This window comes from Canis lupus, chromosome 28 (assembly GCF_003254725.2).
Source record: "Canis lupus dingo isolate Sandy chromosome 28, ASM325472v2, whole genome shotgun sequence".
Classification (NCBI taxonomy): Eukaryota; Metazoa; Chordata; class Mammalia; order Carnivora; family Canidae; genus Canis; species Canis lupus.
The window spans coordinates 22,324,060-22,345,644 of NC_064270.1; the positions used below are offsets into that span (position 1 = coordinate 22,324,060).

General features: G+C 49.4%; 1 protein-coding gene across 4 annotated transcripts in view; it reads left to right on the forward strand.

The window, feature by feature from the left end:
- The window catches only part of RBM20 (RNA binding motif protein 20), a 190,732-nt gene extending 172,107 nt beyond the window's left edge, over positions 1 to 18,625 (forward strand). For 3 of the 4 annotated variants that reach the window (XM_049103094.1, XM_049103095.1, XM_035707910.2), the window contains exons 10-14: positions 1,257 to 1,361; positions 2,479 to 3,139; positions 4,716 to 4,850; positions 11,580 to 11,701; positions 15,647 to 18,625. In XM_049103094.1, the coding sequence (XP_048959051.1) occupies positions 1,257 to 1,361; positions 2,479 to 3,139; positions 4,716 to 4,850; positions 11,580 to 11,701; positions 15,647 to 15,757 (1,134 nt within the window). In that variant the 3' untranslated portion in view covers positions 15,758 to 18,625. Of the gene's footprint in view, positions 1 to 1,256; positions 1,362 to 2,478; positions 3,140 to 4,715; positions 4,851 to 8,015; positions 8,148 to 11,579; positions 11,702 to 15,646 lie in introns of those variants that run through there. The other variant, XR_007406709.1, reaches the window with a different exon arrangement.
- The last annotated feature ends 2,960 nt before the right edge of the window (positions 18,626 to 21,585 follow it).

Consider the following 21,585-nt stretch of genomic DNA (forward strand, 5'->3'; position numbering starts at 1 on the left):
ATTCTAAAGGCTAAAAAGGCATTTGGAGCTGCTTTGCATTTAGGATAGCTTGGAAGACTAGAGCAGAACTTGCAGAAGGATCTTCTGCTCTAAATACCAGAAAGAGCAAGGACATAAGGATTTCAGCTCTCTTCCCCTGTCTGGTAATAACTGGTTAAACCAGTCAGCCCTGAGCTCTTGCCCCAGCTGGCTCCCTGTCAACTCAAGAGAGGTGTGTCTGGTCATTAGAAATCAGAACTAGAATCATTGACTTAGAGCCAACCTCAGCCAAAATTGTCAAGAAAATGCAACGTGCCCTTGAGAAAGTCCAGGAAGAGTCATTGATTTGGTGGCCAAAGTTGAGGTCATTGGAGAATATCCTCCAAAAACTTCTAAAATGAGGGTTGGCAAACTTATTTTACAAAGCAGAGGACAGTAAATGTTTTAGGCTATGTGGGCCAAGAAGCCAAAGTGAAGATACTATGTAGGTATTTATGTGATCATTTAAAAATGCAACTATTTAAAATCGGAACGGTCTGGTTAATTCACAGATTACATAAAAAGAGACACTGGTTCAGTGCCTTGAGGATGATAGTTTGCTGACCCTGGTTTTCAAGGCTGATCAGAGACTCTCATTCTCGACCAAACACCTGCTTTCAGTTATTTGATTTCTCAGACATGAGCACTAGCTATCATGAGGGAGTGAATTTGAGGGAGGGAATAGAGGCAGGAGGGAGGGGATTACTAATTTGGGCTATAGCTCCAGGGCAAAGAGAGGACAGAAAAGGGGTGAGAGGAGGAATTGGTTGTTGACAAGCCCCTTCCTACCCATAAGTGGCTTGGATGTGATTTTTATGGCCAAAACAGAACTTTTGGGGAGATGTCACCATGATGATTGTCAACCCCAGGGCCAGTTTACCCTTGGTCCCTTTACTCACCCTCACTGCTTGTAGGTTTCACAACTGTTAAACACATGCAGTTTGCCAGAGATTTCTGCCCCACTGAAGACATCAGTCCAACCATTAAGACATTTCTGTGGCTCCACTTGTCTATGTGACCTTGAGCAAGTTACTTAACCTCTCTGATCCTTAATTTCCTCATCTGTGAAAGAAAAGGCACCTGCCTCCGAGGGGTTCAGTGAGGACAAAGGAAATGGTGTCTGTGAGACAACCTGATGACTGTTAGTTGAGCCCAGTGTCATTTTCTCTCTTGGCCTCTTTCTTCTGTCACTGCTCACTCACCATTGATTTGGTTTGTTCTATTCTTCCTTTGGTCAGGCTGGAAAAGAGGAGCAAGAGGGCATGAAAGAAAGCACCTCATCACCAGGCAGGAAGGAGAAAGAAACGGAGTTCTCGGATGCAGAAGACACAAGGACAAAGAAGGTAAAGTTTGTCCCAGGTGCTGGCAGGACAGTCGCATCTGCGTGAAGGCCAGTGGGCAGCATGTGTCAGGAGTCCCCATCCTGCCCTGTGACGCCCCACTTGCTGCATGGTGTGTATCCAAGACCCCACCCATGATTCCATGAATGAAGCCACCACTTCTTGTAAGAATGGTTTTGCCCGGGATCTCTCCACAGTCTTTATTAAGAAGATCTTTACTACACGCCTGGGCTCTGCCTCAGTCTCCAGCGACTTGGCTGTGCTCGTAAGAGAAAACATGTGCCCAAAAAAAGACTCAGGCTTCAGAGCCAGGCTCCCAAAATAGGTCCCTTGGGAGGGGCTGGGGGAAGAGGGGAGCTTTGGATGCTCAAGCTGGGGCCCTGACCTCAGCATGCCCAGACCCTGGGATTAACAAAACATCTACTGTGCTTGTAAAGATTATTTTACTTAATTAAAGTAAAAAATCCAGTTATAGTGCTGTGGCTGCCTCCGCAAAATGAAACGTGTTTGGAACGCGGCCAGCTTTGTGCCTTTCTGGTCAGGAGAGGTGGGGAGATGAGTATCACTGGCAGGGAAGCTGATCTGCGAAATCTGGCTGCTGGGGACATGAGAAAATTTCAGGAGGGGCCAAGTATGAGCCATGGCTGTGAAAGTTACACCCTTGCTGGGAAAGGGAGCTTGGGGGAATTCTGGCGGGGCGGGGGGGTGATTTTGCTGCAGTTACATTTAGTGATGGCCTTCATGCAAGGAAATAGCTCCAGCCAGCTGATTTATTTAGAGCTTATACCTTTTTTTATTCATTCATTCATTCATTCATTCATTCATTCAGAAGCTGTTTGTGGAACACCTATTCTATACCAGGGTTTGAAATTCTTTGTGCCATTTTAAACATGGTAGATTAAGCATTAAGGGCTTACTCTCGATGCTGTTTTGAGCCTCATTCTAGGGATGAATCAGAGATGTGGGACTTGAGGGGTTTATAACTCCTGATTACCCAGTAAATGTCCCCAGGCAGAAGTAAGGGTGCTCAGGATCTTTCTGGTTTGAGGGGCCCTCAGGTTTGAATACTAAGACCTGCTCCTCAGTCACTCTCTGACTTTTTTTCTGCATTTTGGTTCAGGAGCAAGAGTGGGAGAGTGGAAGTGAGGCAGAAGGAGAGAGCTGGTATCCCACCAACATGGAGGAGCTGGTTACAGTGGATGAGGTTGGAGAGGAGGAAGATTTTATTATGGAACCTGACATCCCAGAACTGGAAGAAATTGTGCCCATTGATCAGAAGGTCAAAATCTGCCCAGAAATATGTCCCTGTGTGACAACCACCTTGGACCTGGACGTAGCCAAGGATTTCACCAATGAGGGAGTGAAGCCAGTAGGGAATGGGGCTACAGAAATCAACCCCAAGTCGCCCAAAGACCTGCCTTCTGCTTCCACGAGCTGTCCCAGTGACATGGACGTGGAAATGCCTGGCCTAAATCTGGACGCTGAGCGGAAGCCAGCTGAACGGAAGACAGGCCTCTCACTGGAGGGTTCAGATTGCTACGAGAAGCAGGCAGAGGGTGGGGAGAGCTCCGATGTTCGTCTGGCCCCTCCACTCCAGCAAATGTCTTCCCCCAAGCCAGCAGAGGAGGGGGCCCGGCAGCCTAGCCCACCTCTCGATGACTGCAAGGCCAGGGGGACCCCCGAAGATGGGGCTTGTGAAGGCAGCCCCCAGGAGGGGAAAGCCAGCCCTCGCCCGGAAACCGACCTCCAAAGCCAGGCTTGCCAAGGAGTGTCGACCCAGGGTAACTACCTCCCTTTTCTCCTGTGCGGTTGGGTTGATGGGACCACTGCTCACCTAGGGAGGTGTGTGGGCATGTGCAGGCTGGAACCAACATGTGTGAGATCTCAACTAGCATTAAAGCTGGTGCAGAAAGCCAGCTTTGGAAGGCCTGGTTAAACAGTTAGTGCTTTGGGGCAAATGGTGTAAAGGAAATCAGATAGGAGGCCACATGTTTTCTGAGAAGCAAACTCAGATAGGACAGACTTTTCTGAATTTCCGGGAGCCCAGATGGACTCTGACAACGAAAATCAGCAGAAGTTTTGAGCTAGCAGGCCAAGGGGCTCCAGTTCCTTGCAGCCTCTCAGGCCTGCACAAGGGTGGACCACTCAGGCTGTTGTTTCGGTGAGGCCCAGGTGAGGGGGCAGGAGTGTGCGAGGCAAGGAAGGAGCACCCAGCGGGCAGAGGGAGGAATAAGGAGCTCCTGGCGGGTACAGCCCACTGCCCCTGCTACCGCCGCAGACCCACTGCTCTCCACAGCCCGACAGTGAAACAAGGCTCGTCCCAGGCTGTCCTCTGCCTCCACTCCACTGCAGGTGATGTTGTGTCTGTGCCCGGCACTATGACATCATGAGAGACAGAGTTTAAAATAGGCTAAGCCCTATCTTCTCTGCCAAGTGGAAACAAAGATCCATCAAGGGCTACAGTGGGGAGGAGGGAGGAGGGAGGAGGGAAGAGGAGTAGCGCTCGGGATGAGTAGCTCTGAGTGAAAATAACTAGAGCTTCATTTCCCAGAAAGCCCGCAGCATTCTGAAGGCTGAAGGAAGGGGTATGAGAGTCGAGGGCAGAAACCGTTGAGTAAAGGCTTGAAAAGAAACGTTTCCATCCAGTGCCCTGTGGCTGGCACGAGCAGGTCCGGGAGCTGGAGGCGCAGGCCCCCCTCCACGGCAGGCTGACCCGAACTGTTTTTCACCTGCGAATCTCCATGGAAACCGCCGTGAGAACTGCCTTCTTGTTGCCAGAGAAACACTGAGGCCTGGGCTGTGTCTGCTCAAGGCAGGAATAAAGCAGGAGCGAAATGTTCGCCTTGCCCTGATTGAACCCCTTTTTTCTGCCATATAGGTCTCAACACGCACTGGTGCTCATGGCTTATTAGCTCACCCAGTGTTTGGAGTTCATATTTAATAACACTGCTAAGCAAGCTTGAGGTGAAGATGACATTGCCTTCTGCGCCAGCCTCTGCTTCTAGAGGCGTCAGCACAATATTTGCCCTCCGGCGATCCTCCTGCCTGCAGAGAGGGAGTGATTTCGGAGTTGGAGGGCAAGGTGCAGATCATCCCAACTGAAGGAGCCAGCAGCCCATCCCCCACGGACCCAAGGGGAAGAGTTGCCAAGGGTTTGTGTGTGTGGCGTTCTTTTGGCAGTGGAGCAAACTCTCAATTACAGCATTTTGGTTCTAATTAGCAGTCCTCGCCCTAGCTTCATGTCATTAAGCAGTGCAGAGGCCCATTCCTGATCACACAGGGCCAGTGTAGGATTGCAGAGAATCTTTGAAGTACATCGTGCTCCCTTACTTCTCTGTTTTGGCCCATGTTTTGCAGACAACTCCAAGTATGTGGAAATGAAATCTCTGGATGTGAGGTCACCAGAATACACGGAAGTGGAGCTGAAACAGCCCCTGTCTTTGCCTTCCTGGGAACCAGAGGATGTGTTCAGTGAGCTTAGCATTCCTCTAGGTAGGTGAAGCACCCAGTGTTTCCTGGGCATGCAGCTCCAGGAAATGATAGTGCCATGGTAACGTCTTAGAGCTCGAGAGGGCTTCTTGTCATTTCCTTGTTGTGCTCAATAACCAGTATACGGACGGTACGTATCTTTTAAGTTTCTTGCAATTTCAGTCTTTGGATAGTAGACCTCATACCTCATGGCATCAGGCCCTGATCAGCACTGCCCTAGGAGCCAGAGCAAAGAGAGACTGGATTTCCCTGTTTGGGGGTGCTTTATTCCTGACCACACAGCCTTTAGTCAGGCAGAGATGGGAGGCCCAATGGCCGTCCAAAGTCAACAGAAATGAACTTCTTCTGCTACTGGCTTCCCTGCTCTCCTTGCCCCAGCCCTTCCCAAGACAAGGCTACATCTTTTTCTTTTTGAGGGACCAGCTTCTCTGGGGCAACAATGCTGAAGAGACTGCATTTGGGGCAGACACTCTATATTTGGTAGAGGGAGCACTGAACAGAGTGAGACCTGGGCCCCTTTCCTTCCTGTTCTACTTATTATTGGATGACTGCGTGACCTCAGACGAGTCATAACCAGGAATATATTTTTTTTCTAGACACTACAAGTCCTTTATTAATAAGTCAATAAAAGAGAGAGAGAGAGAGATGTAAAAATACTTTTCTCAGAGGCCCCAGGAATGGAAGGTGCTGTCAGAACCCACCTGGCCAGGGAGGTGGCCCAGCCAGAGAAAGAATCTCCAGATGAAGGGTCCAGGGGTACAGCTGGCAGGGGCAGGGGAGGAACCTAGCAGGGGGTGGCTCAGGCCTTGGGCAGGGACTGTGCAAATGCAGAGGCCTCCCAAGGAATAATGGTGGGGGTGCCTGAGCCTTACTTACTCACCTGCAGTGTGGGAAACAATCAGAGTCAGTGGTCTTTCAGTAGTGGAAGTGTTGGGGATGAGTGGGAAGGGAGATTAATGATAGGATTATCTCGGACACATTTTCAAAGGGGAGAGGTAATAGAGTCTCAGAGTAGGGAGTGAAGTGTCCCTGGAGCTTCTGACACCACCGCTAACCTGATGACCCGATGACCACTCCAGTCATCTATGAGTCTTTCCATTGACCCTGAGAGGTTGGAAAGCAATGAGACAAAGGAGTGGTAGCAGCCACTGGAGAGACAGCTTGGGAAAGTGTCATTTGGGAAAGCGTTGCAAGGAAATGAGAGAAAGGTGGGTTAGTTATGTGAGGAACTGTGACCACATGTCTACTCACTCAGGGAGGGGCTGGTCAGTATGGAGACTCACCCTTTCCATCAGGTTTCTCTTCTTCTTTTCTTTTCTTTTCTTTTCTTTTCTTTTCTTTTCTTTTCTTTTCTTTTCTTTTCCTTTCTTTCTTTTCTTTTCTTTTCTTTTCTTTCTTTTCTTTTTTCTTTCTTTTTTTAGAGGGGGAAGGGGCAAAAAGAGAGAGAGAAAATCTTAAGCAGGCTCTATGCTGGGTGTGGAGCCTGATGAGGGGCTTGATCTCACAATCCTGAGATCATGACCTGAGCTGAAATACAGAGTCGGATAGTCAACCAACTGAACACCCAGGTGTCCTGGGCTTCTCTTTTTCTTTTCATCTTCTTTTAAACTTTTCTCACTGTTTCTGCCCTTCACATGTTTCATTGTCACAGACTACCCGTTTTTACTGAGCAGCACTTTCTAGATAGCATGGCACCATGCAAAACACTCTGGGGCAGTTGAGAAATGTAACACAAGTCTCTTGGCATCCAAGAACTTGGAATCTGTATGACATACACAGGCAAAAATTAAGAATAAGCTCTACTACCTTGTAATTCATGTCTTTTTTTTTTTTTAACTGTTTTTCATTCCAAAAAGTTTGAAAGATTATTATGACAAATGTAAAAAAAAAAAAATTAAGGGCCATGTTAAGTCAATGTTAAATGTTGTATCTCTTCCCTCCAGTTTCTCCCCTGCTCCAAAGGTAGTCACGGTCATACTCACAGAGTCTAGGTCACACCACGTGCAGAGTATTCTACAGTTTGCTTTTCTAACTTAACAGGGGGACTTAGAGACCTCTTCACATCACTACACAGACAATGCATTCTTTTTAACCATTGCAAATATCCATTCAAGAAGATGTACCATAAGTTACTTATCCATTTCTCTACCCGTGAACATTTAAGATGTTTTCAATTTTTTCCCCATTGTTAAAATACTGTAATAGTTAAGTTTTTATCTTTATCATTTACCATGCAGGCACCATTTCTAGTGCTTACTTCATTATTTAACTCTCTCAAAACACCTATGAGGTAGGTAATATTTTTATCCTTATTTTAGAAATCTGAGATGCAGGATTACAAAGCTGATGATTAGCAAACACTGGAGTCAGGATTCAAATCCCAGTAGTTTGACTCATAGGGCCATGCTACCTCTATGATCTGCTGCCTTCCAAACATGTTGTCACCTTTGTATGTGTGCCAGGGTTTCTGCAGAACAGCATTCCAGATTGGGGGGCCACGGTGGGGGATATGGGGGAGGTAGGGGTTGTGGTGGTGTGTATATTTGCATTTCACATTTTCATAATTGCTGCTAAATTGCACTCTAAAAAGATGATACCAGTTTTCACTTCCAGAGCGAGAATTCTCATTCTCTTCTCCTTTACCAGTATCAGACGTTATCAGTTTTAAATCTTTACCAACCTGTTAGGAAAATGGGATCTCATTCTGCTTTTTAAAAACAGCTCTAATGAAGTATAATTGATGTTATGAAGTGCACGTGTTTAAAGTGTACGGTTGATCAATTTTGATATATGTGTCCACCGATGAGACCATTACCACAGGAACACAGTGAACATATTCATCACCTCTCACATTCCCTGAAGCTCCTTTGTAATCCCTCCCTTCCCATACCTCAGCCCCCAGGGAACCACTGGGTGTTTCTGTCACTAAATATTAGTTTGAATCCAAAGGGAAGCATACAGAATATTCTGTGTTGCCTGATTTCATCCACTCGACATAGTGATTTTGAGATTCACTGATAATTGTTGGGTATATCAGGAGTTATACAGCTGAGGAGTATTGCATTGTGGATACAGGTAAACCACATTTTGTTTATTCATTTACCTCTCGATGGGCATTTGGGTTGTTTCCAGCTTGGGGTTATAACAGATTGTACTTTTGTGTTGCAGGTAGTCTTCGGGTGAGCTTTAAGACCCAGTATCTTATCGATCTCAGTGGGTGGGGGTACGATACCATTTACCACATTTGACAGAAGAGGAAACAAGGGCAGATACTTACCCAAGATCACACAGCATGTTCAGGTCAGAGCTCAGGGTTTCTAATCTGAGACACTCCACCCTCCTGTTCCTCTGGTTCAGGAAGCACAATGTAGGAAAGGCAATTTTTGTGCAGTGGTTAAGAGCACAGACTGTGGAATCTGACTCCCCGGGTTCAAATCTTAGCTGCCTGGGGATCAAAGAGCAACCTCTTTCACCGCTCCTCATTGACTTCTTGACTTTCTTCATCAATAAGTAAGGGTAATAATAGAAGCCTATCATGTATAGTTAGTGTGAGGAAGAAATGAGTGAGTACTTGTAGGGTCTTAGTATCTTCCAGTAGGAGGGTTCTCTACTGTTATTACTCATTCATGAAGTAGTTATTGAGTGCTGCCATTTCCTCTCACTGGAGCTGCAGGACCTTTATACTCCAGAATCCATCACTCCTACAGAGACTTCTCTGGAGGTAGGGAACAGCTTTCAGGCTTTGTCCCTATGAAGAGCAGGGAGACGAATGGGGGGAGTGCCAAGGATCCGGAGTGAAGGGGGATGAAGGCCCATTGCTCGGGGACTGGGGTGGACATGGGGGGAGTGGCATGGAGAGAGGGCACTGCCATGGATTTCAGACCAGCTCTGGGTGACCCCAGCCAGCCCGAGTCTGCCGAGGCCCGCATTTCCAGAACCAAAGGCCATTGCCTGCAACGCGCAAACTCCCCCTCTACCCATTGCAGTCTTTGCTAGGATGATGGAGTTATAATTACCCAGGCCAGGAGCTATTATTAGAAAGCAACTACAGCTTTAATTGTCATGCTTAATAGAGGCTGAAAAATGGGAGGACAGAGTGGCTCTGCACGGGTTGGGGCAGTGACCATTTTCTTGACACTATAGCTTCACTCATGGCCCTCACTTTCCAGAGGTGTCCTGAGGTGGTGTTGGCGGGTAGTGCCCATGGCAACACCCAGTTACTCAGGGATCCTCCTCAGGCTTCTCCTTCCTCAGTGTTTTTAACCGCCAAGTACTGCCTGACCAGCCACTGGGTGCCGGGCAGGGGCGGGGAACAGTAGCTGCCAACTTTCGGAGCCTGAGTTCTCCAGGCCGCCCTGGTTAGAGGGCAAGAAGGCCTCTGTGGAGAAATGTCTGACACTCGTCAGGAAACTAATATTTTTTGAGCACCAGGCAAATGATAGATGCCTCCCATAACACCCTTTGTGGTAGTATTATTTCTATTTTACAGATGAGGAGACTAATCTCAGAGTTTAAATTATATACCCAAGGTCACACAGTGCAAGTAAAAGAGCTAGATCTTTCAGACTCTAAATTCCATTTTCTCTCCACTATACTGTGGCTTCCAAACTTTTTTTTTTTTTTTTGGCAGTAGAAACCTTTGTTCTAGTGAAATCTCACCCAGAGTCCCACAGCTGCCAGCTTGGGCCCTGCTTTACACCCCGTGGCGGCTTCTGAGGCAGTGGCATCCCTTATTGGGGACCCAGGACAGGGGCTGGAAGGCCTCTTGGAAAACTTAGAGGATGCTGGAGGCCTTAACTGGGGTTCTGCAGTGAAACCACCCAACTGGCCCCTCCTGCGGGGTCTGGGGTAGGCTAGAGGGAGCGGCTCTGCTCATGGGCTTCTCTCTGCTCCCTGTGGCCTCTGGAGGGTGCTTCTCCTTTTCCAGTTGCCTTTATCTTGTCTCTTGTGGGCATCTGCTCCCTATAGAGCACAGCAGGAGGAAACTAGCCTGTGGGAACAGAGGACAAAGGCATTGCTTCATGCTCCCTTGCCACCAGCCTGTGTGTGAGGTGGAGGGGCGAGTTGGCCACCCACAGGCGGTGGGTGGGGGAGGGAGCTTTTCTGTCTTTTGCAGTGGGGGTGGGATGAGGGGGATGAGGGGGAGGGACACAGCCTCTTTCTGGGCAGCTGGCCCAAGAGAGGCCCCCTCCCTTCTGGGGACTGCTGTAGGCAGGGCAGCGAGCTAGAGGAGCTAGAGCTACGTGGCAGTTAAAACTGGCTGAGGAGGCTGCCAAAACCAGGCCCCAAACCACAGAGGAGCAATCAGTCAAGGCAGGCCTTGGGCTGGCCTCCCGGGCTCCCCCTCCTTTCAGGCCTGCCACTGCATACCGATAAGTGGCTCTTTTGAAATAAATAAAAGAAAAAACACCCGTAATTACAAGTCTAAGCTGCCGTTCTATGACAGGGTCTCCGGTGCACTTAGCTCGGTCTCCTAGGAGGTGGGGGGGATGCAAGTGAAGGAAGCCCAGACTTGTGGTCACACGCAGCGCCTTGATGGAGACCTGGCCTCTCTCCCTCTCTGCCAGCAGCAGCGGGTCCCTCCCACCCCCCCACTGCGGTTCTCCCATAACCCCAGCCCGCCAACAGGGCAGCAGCGAGGCCTGGCTTAAGTGTCCATGTGAGGACCCTCAAGGCACCCCAGTTTGCAAGAAGGATGCATGTTCTGAGCCGCCAGCCCTGATCTGTAGTTCCAAAATGGGTTGGAACCAAGCAGCAACCCCCCCGCCCCCTGAAACAGGGGCCTTCAGCTGACTCCCCAGCCTCCTCAGGTGCCTAGAGTCTGGTCTGTGCCCTCTCCACTCTGGTGACCATGGCCTCGAGAAGAGAAGGGTGACCCTCAGAACACCTGGGCAAAAGCAGGAGTAGCCATCATCCCTTCGAAGGTGAATCCTCTGGTCTGTGTCACTGTCACTTCTTTGGTCCTCAGGGCACTATTTCCTTTCCTCAAAATTAAAAGGCCTCCCAGAATCCTGTGACTTCTATTTAGCGAATCATAAATAAAATGCTACTGATGGGTGCTTCAGATGTAAAGTCTGGAGGATGGAAAATGTTTATGATGCATGATTGCATGAAAAAGGGAGGAGACAACTGTACTTGGGGTATGATGAAAACTGCCCCCCCCAAAGGCCACTCTGCATATAGGGTAGTATGGAAGAAAATATTTTGATTGGAATGACTCTGATGAATATTAGATGTCATTAGTAAAGTCATTAGGATGATTCTAATGACTTGAATGAGTAGAATTCTAAAACAAACTAAAATGAGAGCATCTTTCCAGAGTCCTGGCCGTAATAGCTACAGAGAAGGGTACGACATGCAGAAACGAAAACCAACCAGTGAAATGTAAGAAGCCTCCTTCCTCCTGCTTTCCCTGGAAGCAGGCTGATAACAGGAGAGTCTGGGCCTAGTTCCCAGGAGCAGCTGCAGAGTTGAGAATTGTGAAGCACCCCGTCACCCCTGAGGGAGTGCGTCCCTTTCTTCGCAATGACCTGTGAATGCAGTCGACGCTATTCTCAGGCTTGTTTTGCAGATGAGGAAACTAGGCTTGCAGAAGCTCCATAACCAGCCAAAGTCAACAGCAAGCGAGGGATGGAGCTCTTTGCTCTCATTTCCACCTGTCGGCTGGCAGGACCACAGGGGTCTCACGTGGCCTTCCTAAGTCCTGCCTGTCCATCCCCCATCCTTCTGCAGGGGTGGAGTTCGTGGTGCCCAGGACTGGGTTTTACTGCAAGCTCTGTGGGCTGTTCTACACGAGCGAGGAGATGGCGAAGATAAACCACTGTCGCAGCGCCGTCCACTATAGGAACTTACAGGTAACCAGAGCCTTCCCTGCCCTGGCCCCGGGGCTCCCCGGTCTGTGTGTCTGGGAGTTATCTATTTCCTTCCACCACGTGGAGAACGGCTCTTTCCCCAGGCCCAGCTCCACCAGGCTGCTCCACGTGGTGGCTGCCTTCCCTCTGTTCTCACAGCATCTGTCTCCACTGGAGTATCTGTCTCCACTGGAGTACTTACAACATTCTGTTTGGATCAGGTTTGGGGGTATCTGCCTCTCCCTCTGACCTAACTCAAGTTAGTGATCACCTGGCCCGTGTTTGACGTTGACCCCTTTTCACAAAACCCGGATGTTCCAGATGCAGACATTTCCCTTTGTTTCCATTCCCCCGTGCAGTATCCCTGTTTGCTGGAATAAAAATCACCATTATATTCTATTTAAATGTTCATCCATACTGCAACTATTTATCAGAGGCATACTGGGTAGTAGACACTGTTCTATGCCCTAGAGATAAAACAACAACAACAACAAGACACACACACACACACACACACACACACACACACACACACAAAGATAAAAATCCCTGCCCTCTTGAAGCTTCTAGTCTAGTATAGGAGATAAGCAATAAATAAAATAAGTATGTTTTATGGTATAGTAACATGACATATAAAAAATACTTTCTATACTGTGTTTCATCCGACCTAAGGTGCCAGCAGTTGTAAGACACACTACCATTTTTTTTATACCAACAGAAAAAAAAATATTGCAAAGTAAACCTTGAGACTCCATCAATTGTAAAATGCATCTCAATTTCAGAGATGTTAATGTGTGTGGGGAAAAAAGCCTTGTCTTAGAATCGATGACAGATAGTAGGTAATAAGCTCTATGATATATACCTAGCTAACATGTAGCGTGTTGGAACTTCTGGGGTGTAGTAACTTAATGAAAAGCATGGTGTATCAGATGCCCAGGGATAAGTATTCCAAGGCACTTTCTGTTTTTAGTACAAGGAGTCAGACTAGTTTTTAGACACTTAAGGCCTCCCCTGCGGCAGACCCTTGTGGTAGCAGCATGCCCTAATTCCAGAGCAGGCATCGTTGTCTCAGTTAAGTTGTTAGAGTGGCTGATTGAGTGTTTCTCAACCAGAGATGTGAAATAGATCACTTGGACAGTGTTTTGAAAGTATATATGTATATATATATATATATATGCTATTCAGTTAGGATGGGGGGTGCTGGTCCAGGAATACATGATTTGAGAAAGTTCTCCATGTGATTCGAATGTGCATCCCTAGTTAAGAAACTCAGATATAGGCCAAGTCTAGTTTTATACTTAAGGAAACTGAAGCTATGTGATTTGTCCAAGGCCATGCAGATGGTGAATTACCAGGCCTGGGAACAGATTGCCTAATTCTTTATCACTTTACTTTTTTTTTTTTTTCTTTTTTTTTTTTACTGATCTTGCAAACCAACACCCATAATGGCATAGCCTGTGTCACCATCTGCAGGATTGTCATTGGCTATGTGTGGACTCATGTCATTTAAGCCTCTTGATTTCCCTCTGGGGAGCAGCTGCTCTGTGACCAAGGAAGCTATGGGGCCCCAGGTCCAAGTCCTGGCCTCTCCTAAAGGAGCACAGTGAAGGCCCAACATGGCCAGACCAAGGATTCAGACTGGGCTTCGCAGAGCCAGCGGAGTGCGGCCATCGTCCCTGAAGGCATCATCATCCCCCACCCCAACAATATAAAACCTATAGAATGGCAGGGCTGGATGGAGTCTTGGAGATGATCTATTCCTGATTTACCCAAACTGTGGTCCTCATAGCAGCTGGCATCTTTTAAAAATGGAGCTTCCTGGACCCACCTTACATCTGCTTACTCATTCTCTCTAGGGCGAGGCCTGAAAATCCTCATTTAAAAATTTTTTTCTAACAGGTTCTGATACCTCAGCGTGAGAGCTTTTGATCTCATGTGGCATTTTCAGCCTGGGTCATGTAGCTCTCAAGGAGACCACACAGCTCAAGGTCACTCAAGAAGTTAGGATGAGTACAGACTTGCCAGGGCCTCTAATTCTAAATCCTGTATTTTTTTTCCAGGGCAGTGGACTACACTGTGTTCTGGGCCTATGGGCGAAAGCCCCAGGCGGACTCACCTCCCCATAGCAGGCCAGAGCCATTCCTGCAGTCCCCAGGCACGTCAGGGCCAGACATGGGCTAAGCCATTTAGGCCTGCCAAGTGCAGTTCAGGTTTCTCTAGCACACCTGTTGGGGAGCTGAGAGCCTCCACCATGGGCTTCCCAGATAAGGTTTCTGTCAGTGGCTTGGACAGCATGTCTCTTGTCAGTACAGCCTTGCCCACCGCATACTACCCCAAGTTACATGTGTGAAAAAGGAAGAATTCAGACCAGAGCAGCAGGTGCTGACTCACACCTAAGTCAGGCAACTTGTAAACTTAGCACCAGCAGGAGGCCTTGAAGTGAGGGTGGGGGGTTGCTCTTTGAGGTGGGGAGCAGGTGGAAGGAGCCCTCTTTCTCTCTGTGCATCCTCTGCTGCCCCCACTGCTGCTCATAGCCCTACAAGAACCCATCTAGAGTGACCTGAAGCAACATTGGGAGTCAGTGCCTGATAGGAAAACTGGATGCCTCCCTGGCTCCGGGTCCAGAGAGGAGTGAGCCCACACTTCCCTTCCTGGGATAAGGTAGAGGACAAACCAGGCCCTCCAGCAGCAGCCCGGCCTACAGGGACCTACCGTTGGTCTGCTGCTCTCCCCATCAGGCTCACCCACCTCGCCAAGCCAACCAGCTTTGTCTAGAGAGAGCAGGTTATCTTGCAAGCATCACCGTGTCTGACCCTCAGCATCACCCTTGAAGGAGGAAGGCACCATTTCTCTTGTTTACCAGATTAGGAGTCAGAGGCTGAGACAAGATGAGTGACTTTCCCAGCGTCAGATGGCTGATGCCACTCACGACAAAGGGCAACATTACGGAGTGCTTATTCTGTGCCTGGCACTGTGCTAAGTGCTTTATGGTAGCTCCCGCCGACTTCACAGCCACCTGATGATGGGAGTTCTGTTATTATCCACACTCCACAGATGTCACAGTGTCTGGGTGACATGTCTGCTGAGAGCTCGAATTTGAACCCGGGTCATCTGGCATCAGAGCCCACACCCTTGACCACGGCATGGGACCCAACCCTGCTGACTCCTAACCTAATGATCTTTGCACTGCCCCCTGCTGCTTGGGGAACCAGGGGACCCTGCTGGGGCCCCAGGCCTTTCCTAGTTCTGTCTCACTGCCCAGAATCTAGAATCCCAGGAGTGGCCTGCCATGAGGCCAGGGGCCGGTGATAGCAGCTAGTGTTTGGGGGGAGTGGGGGGCGGCGGGGGGGAGCAGCCTCCAACTACAGAACAGGAATCCAGCCATGGGCCTCCGGGGCACTCAGGAAGCAGGGTGTCACGAGAGGCTGCAGCCGGACTTGCACAATCCTCGGAGGACAGCGCTTCTCTGCTCCCTGTTGGTCCAGCTGGCCTCTTCTCCCTTTGCCTTCCAGTGTGCCCCTGGGTGCTGAGGCTCTTCTGGAAAACAAGTGGAGTTGTTGTGAGAATTCAGTTAGTTCCTATAAGAAAAGCAGAACAGCACTTGCACAGGATAAGGGCTTGGGAAGCGTTCGCTGCTGTTAGGATCCGTGCTTTCTACAAGAGCCCTGCGTTACTTGTAAACTAACATGAAGAGAGGACAGAGCTTAGTATGGGTCCTGAAGCCCCAGAAGGATTGTGGGGCGGGGAGGAAGGGGGGGTCCCACTCATGGGGAGCCGTGATAGAAGGGGCCCAGGTACATGCCTTCCTCTCCTCTCCTCTCCCACAGTCCCCTCCCCTCTCCTCCCCTCCCATCCTCTCCTCCTCCTTGCCCCTCCTCTTCCCTCCCCTCTCTGGCCAGGGCCCTACTGACCCTCTGCCTTCCCTTTGTCCCTGTCTCCGCCCCACAGAAGTACTTGTCCCAGCTGGCCGAGGAGGGCCTGAGGGAGACCGAGGGGCCTGGCAGCCCCAGGCCCGAGGAGGGCGGAATCGTGCCACACTTTGAGAGGAAGAAGCCCTGATGATGTCCCTGTGGCTGCTGGAAGCCGGGAGAGGAGGGCCTTCGAGGTGGGGCCTTCCTGACCTCCGGGACGGGAACTAACGCCAGAGAGGAAGGAAAACCCGGCTGCCCGTGTCGCCCTGGCTTGTTCTCGGAGACTCAAGAAAACACCCATGAAGCGTCTCCCCCGTGAAGCTGTCACCAGATGTGTCCAGCAGCTGAGGGTCACCCTCTCTCTCCCCATTGATTCTCGTTTCCTTCAATCTACTTCTGTCTTCTTTCCCCTCCCTCCCTCTCTCCCACCTTCTGTGCCAAGGGTCATTTATTTTTCATAAAATCCAACTTCTCAGGGATTTTCAGTGTTCAAATTCTTGACGGGATAGGACAGGTCAGGCCAGCCTGATCGACCAAGGAGGAGATCTCACGGAGGCTCCTGGGTCAGGCACCACTTCGGGGGCCTGGCATCCCGAGTGTGGGGAGCTGATCGGGTCCTGCGGGCCTGGAGAGGGGGCACCCGGGACCACCAGCTGGCAGAGGCTGGGGGTTCCTTCATCGGGACCATCTTTTTGAAAAGCCCCCATTTTTAATAACTCTTTCATCCTCTCAGTTATTCTAGAAGTTCACCAGATTCATGCCTTAAAAGTAATGAATTTCACAGAGGAGGAAAAGAGTTTTCATTTTGGAAGCTCTGTTACCAAAGTTTATTTCCACCCTCCAAACTTATTTCCATCCTCAGGATTTCAGGAGGTGCCATGGTTTGTTCTGTTCTGGACAATGAATTTGATATAGATTCACTTCAATTAAAAATGAAAACAGTAGCATCTTCTCCCTTCACCCAAAACAGTAGTTGGTACGGGCTTGGGTCGAATGTTGGCCTCCCAGCCCCGTGTGGCGTTGGCTCAAGAGACACCAGATCAGGGAAATGGAATGTCCTGGACTCACTCTTGGTACCTGGGCTTGGGCTCCCAGCAGCCTCTCAGTGGGATGGTTTTTAAAACTATCTCTCAGCGGGGGAAGAAGCTAAGGAAAGAGCAAGGCTGCAGGAGTGAAGAGCAGCATCCGAGGCTTGCCAGGTTGTAGGTAGGGCAGGACGTCAAGGGCATTTCAGAGCGCCCCATGTGCAGACTTTGATGTTCAATATCATGAGGAACCGAACTCTTTTTCCTCTAGGGTTTTCTGATACTGGAGGTCAGTGCCTTCAGGCCCCAGACTAGGGAGTCTGATGTTCCTTTGGGAGCATGTGGGGCAGAGGTTCTGGGGGAGATGAGGCATGAGGCTGGGTCACAGCCCGGAGAAGACCTCAACAAGATCAGAGGGGAGCTTGTGCTGCTTCCTCAAGCCCAGCTACCTCCCTGGCCCAGCCCTTGGAAGGCTGTTCCTGTGTTTCTGTACCTGACCGCAGATAGACTGGGAAGGGATTGTTTGTTTTATATTAGTTTTTGCATTTTTTATAGTAGATAAGATTTTTTAATGGTTAGATGTGTATACGGCACACTCTGTCCTCTGCACTAATGGCCAAAGAATAGAGAAATTATTGAGTTCGACACTGACATTTTATCAGTGCATCTGAGGTGCAGAGAAGAAGGAAGTATAGAACATAAAATGATCCTGTGTAAACCTCGAGGCACATGGTCCCTGGTGCAGAGGGAATTACAGGGAACCTGTGAAAGAGAACAGCCAAGGCAAACCCCAGAGACTGACCGACCAGCCTGGGCGCCATCAGAGGCTGGAGGAAGTGGGAAGCCTGACCAGGGCATGAGGTCATCTGGGGGCCTCGGGAAGGTTGGTGTCTCAAAGAGAATAGGCTCTGAAGATGGTGGCTCAACTCAAGCTGCCTCCACCAGTTCTTCCCTGGTGTTCTGGAGACCGGCCTCCTCCATTTCTGGGAAAACCTCTGGCCCTATTTGTCTTTCTTCCCACTCAGGGAATGTCCAGGGCCAGTTCCCTGGGAACCTTGCTGGGAAGAGCCTACCACCTCCATCACAGGCTGGAACTGAGCATTTTCAGAGAGGCTGGCAGTCTTTTTTCCCAGCAAAGTAAAAGACAACCCCACCAGCTCATCCCCCCCACCCCCAAGCACTGTTTCCATGGAAATCAGGATGGGCTGTTCAAACAGCCTCATTCCCAAGTAACGCAATGGCTCCCTTGCTGATAGACTGACCTTCTCCATATTGGAAAGCTGGCGAGAACCCCTGGGAGGGATTGAGGAAAGGCTGCATTCAATCAGAACCTTCACTTTAAAAATCATCTGAGATTCTGTATCTGTGTATATATATGTATTTATTTCTATTTATTTTTATACAATTCCATTGGCATGGTCCTTCACCCACTCTATAATTTGCACTTTTTATTCCTACATGTGTCATACACAATTCAAGATTACAGGCAACCAGGAAAATACTGATTTATTTTTAAAGCTTTTCTTCAGTGTTTGTCAACCATTTCAAAGTGTCTCCCCAAAAAGCTTGTTCAAGAGCATCTGCTACCTTGAACAACAGATTCATTTGTATCCTGGGTTAAGGTAACAGAAGACCTAGGTAATTCTCTTTTCATCATAAGACACCTGAAATAAAGTATATCCAGGCAGTGTTCCCAAAGAATTTGGTAGATTTGATGTTGGTGTGAACACAGCCTTTACTGCCCTTTCTTGGACAGTCTGAGACTGTGGTGTGTTAGATTGTACCCAAACTGGACCAGAGTTTGCTTTTTGAGCTTATGAGAAGAAGAAAAACACTAGGTAATTTAAGTTTGAACTTGTAAAGTATTGGAATTTGTTGAGTGTCGTATAAATCGTCATCACTTTTCCTGATCTGTATAACTGACCGCAAGTGTTTGTTTTTACAAAAGGAAGAAAAAAAAAGATTTTTAATAAAGAGAATTTGAAAGCTTGTGAGTCGCTGTCATGCAAGGAGCCCTCAACATTTGGCTGGGGGAAGCTCGCTGAGCACAGAGCTTGGGATCTGGCTCCTCTCGCAGTCTAGAATGTCTCTAAAGAGTTGAACAGAGAAGACACAACAGCTTCCATCTGGAGCTCTGGGGAATCAGAGATTCTCAGGGGTAAACCTCCAGAAGGACGAGTCAGGGAAAGTACAGAACTGCCGTCCCCTTTGAAGGATCAGATAGAAAAGTCCCTTGGCCTCTTAACCCCTTGTTTTGCTGCCCAGCATCCCAAGTCGTCTTCTACTGGGCTGACCCCATTGTCCCGCACCAGGTCAGGGTGGGTCGTTTCTGGCCCTACCATCCGCTGTGAGCTGGTTGATGCTGGGCCCAGCACTTGAGTCCTTGGGCGTCCAGGGGGTTCATGGTGTGCATCCCCTCTGGGTTATTTCAGATTTCAGGTGATTGCTAATGAAAACACTTGGTGTGCTGCCCACCACTGAACCTTGTTTGCTTTCAGGATCCTAAGCTCTTTCTCAACCATTTCTTCTAGCAAAACAAGGCCAGTCTCCGGGACCCAGTTGGCCAGTCCTTTGAACGGCCTGGAATCTTCTGTGAGCCCTTCCCTCCTGTTGGCAGTGGTCCTGAGTAAACGGGGAGGGGCTGGGCAGTCTGGCCCCAGAGGGCAAAGTGAGTGGGGCCGCCTGTAATTAGTAGCAGCAGATTGTAGATCTGAGGAAAGTTCCTGTCGAGCCTGTTGCTGCTTCCCCACCCCACCCTCATCCTATTGTGGCCATCCCGGAGGTGTGCTCAGGCCTCCAGTTCCCACCAGGAGGGGTGGAGAAGCATCCTTCCCTGCAGCTGCTGGCTGTGCCCCAGCTGGCCAAAGTAGTGAATGGACCAGAGCTGGTCCTCTGCGCCAAGTTCAGGTTAGGCCACGTGGCATAGCTCTGGGGGACCATCGTGCACTTTGCATTCTGTAAGATGGCACTCCCTGGAGCTGTGCGGCAGGGGTGTCCTGCCAGGGAACCCCCTGAATTGCAGTCCTCCCACCTGCCCTTGCCTGGGCACTCCCATTTTCTCTCTGATATTCTTTTTTTTTTTTTTTTAATTTTTATTTATTTATTATAGTCACACAGAGAGAGAGAGAAGCAGAGACAGGCAGAGGGAGAAGCAGGCTCCATGCACCGGGAGCCCGACGTGGGATTCGATCCTGGGTCTCCAGGATCACGCCCCGGGCCAAAGGCAGGCGCTAAACCGCTGCGCCACCCAGGGATCCCTCTCTCTGATATTCTTAAAGACCCTAGAACCTGGTTCTGAGCCAGTGTCCCAAGCTGGAGCCCTGACATTCAGTCCCTGTGCTCAGTCCTCTTCCCAAGGATGAATGTCAGACTCCCCTGGTTCAGCTCTGCCATGGCATAGACATTGATATTGCTTCCCATAGTCCCTGGCTAGGCCAGACCACTTGGATACTGACCTTGGCCCCCCTGGCAACCTCAATAGCAACTGTCTATCTTCCACCAAGGCAGTGAGGGGACCTCTGGCCTTGCCCCCAACATTCTACAAAGCAGCCTGTCCCAACCTGATTTCTAAGCATGTCTGAACAGGATGGACCCAGAGACCCCTTGGTCCTGGACCTTCCTTTTGCAGGTGAGAAAACAAAGGCCCAGAGAGGAGAAGTGACTTGTCCAAGGCAACACAGCTTATTAGTATAAGATCTAGTCTAGAATCCAGATCTGAGTGGTTCTGCTGGGGACACCCAGGGATATAGGTTGTTTTCAGTTAGATTACTTCATGAATTTTCTAGGCCTAAACCTAGTTGGATTTGACTTTCAGTGAAGACTCAAGACAGATCACTTGGTCTTTCTTCCTCTTCTTTCTCTCTCTCTCTCTCCAACGTTTTGTGTGTATCCAAATCATCTGAGGGAACTTGTTAGAAACACAGATTCCTGGCCTCTCCGTGGAGATTCTCTCGCCGGCTCTTGGGAGCACGCAGACACTTGCATTTTAGCAAGCCTGTGGGTGATTCAGTGCGGTGAAATCCTCTGCTCACGCTGTGAAAAACACTTCCCTCGAAGTCAACCAGGGACTTCCCCAGCAGCTTCTGGAATAGAAGGGGCGTTTATTTTGCTGGGGGAAGGGCGGGCCAGATGTGAATGGAGACCATTCAAGGCAGAAGAGGCTCTATCGTGAAAGAGACTGGTCGGAGGACCCTCATGGCCATGGCAAATGGAGATGGTGGCAGCTGGTGGTGGCAGGGGTGGTCATCAGACTGGGTTTGGGGCATGTGTCAGGATTTTTTTAAGCTGGATTCATATTGACTGTGCTTAGGCAAAAGTCAGTTTTCCAATGGTCTCTTTATCCTTTTTAATGGCTGAGAACACTGGTTATTATGAAGGCTCCATGAAACCTAGATAGCCCTGGCCCCCTGTGCACACTCTGCAGGTCTTCTGGGAGACTGGAATCCCACAGAACAGGGGCACCCCACAGGGTCATGTCACTGCCAGTGAGGAACCCTGAATTTCGCAAACTCTTCCTCCAATCCTGTGAGCGCCCCCCCAATACCAATATTAGCCCCTGAGACTATTGAGCAGGTCTACGTGCCACACTCAGTGTGTGCTCCATGGGGACATTGTCTCCTGGCCTTAGCACTGTTAGTCTCCCATTTCACAGATGGGCAAGATGAAGCTCAGGGACCACAGAGGTTTGCCTGGGGTCAGAGACCAGTAAACGGCAGAGTTGGGATTCAAACCCAGGTCCGTGTGACTCTAAACCATGCTTTTAACCCTTCTCCACTGGCTGTCTCGGGATGGGGGCCTTCTCTTCCTATGTCTCCCTAAAGCCTCTCAACCAGGGCCACGAGACACCATGGGGTAGAGATGATTGCAGAGCCAAGTTTAGCTCCACTCCGGTCTTATGACTGACACCTGGATTGCTAAAGTCCTGAAACTGATCTCCTCAACACCTGCCCTC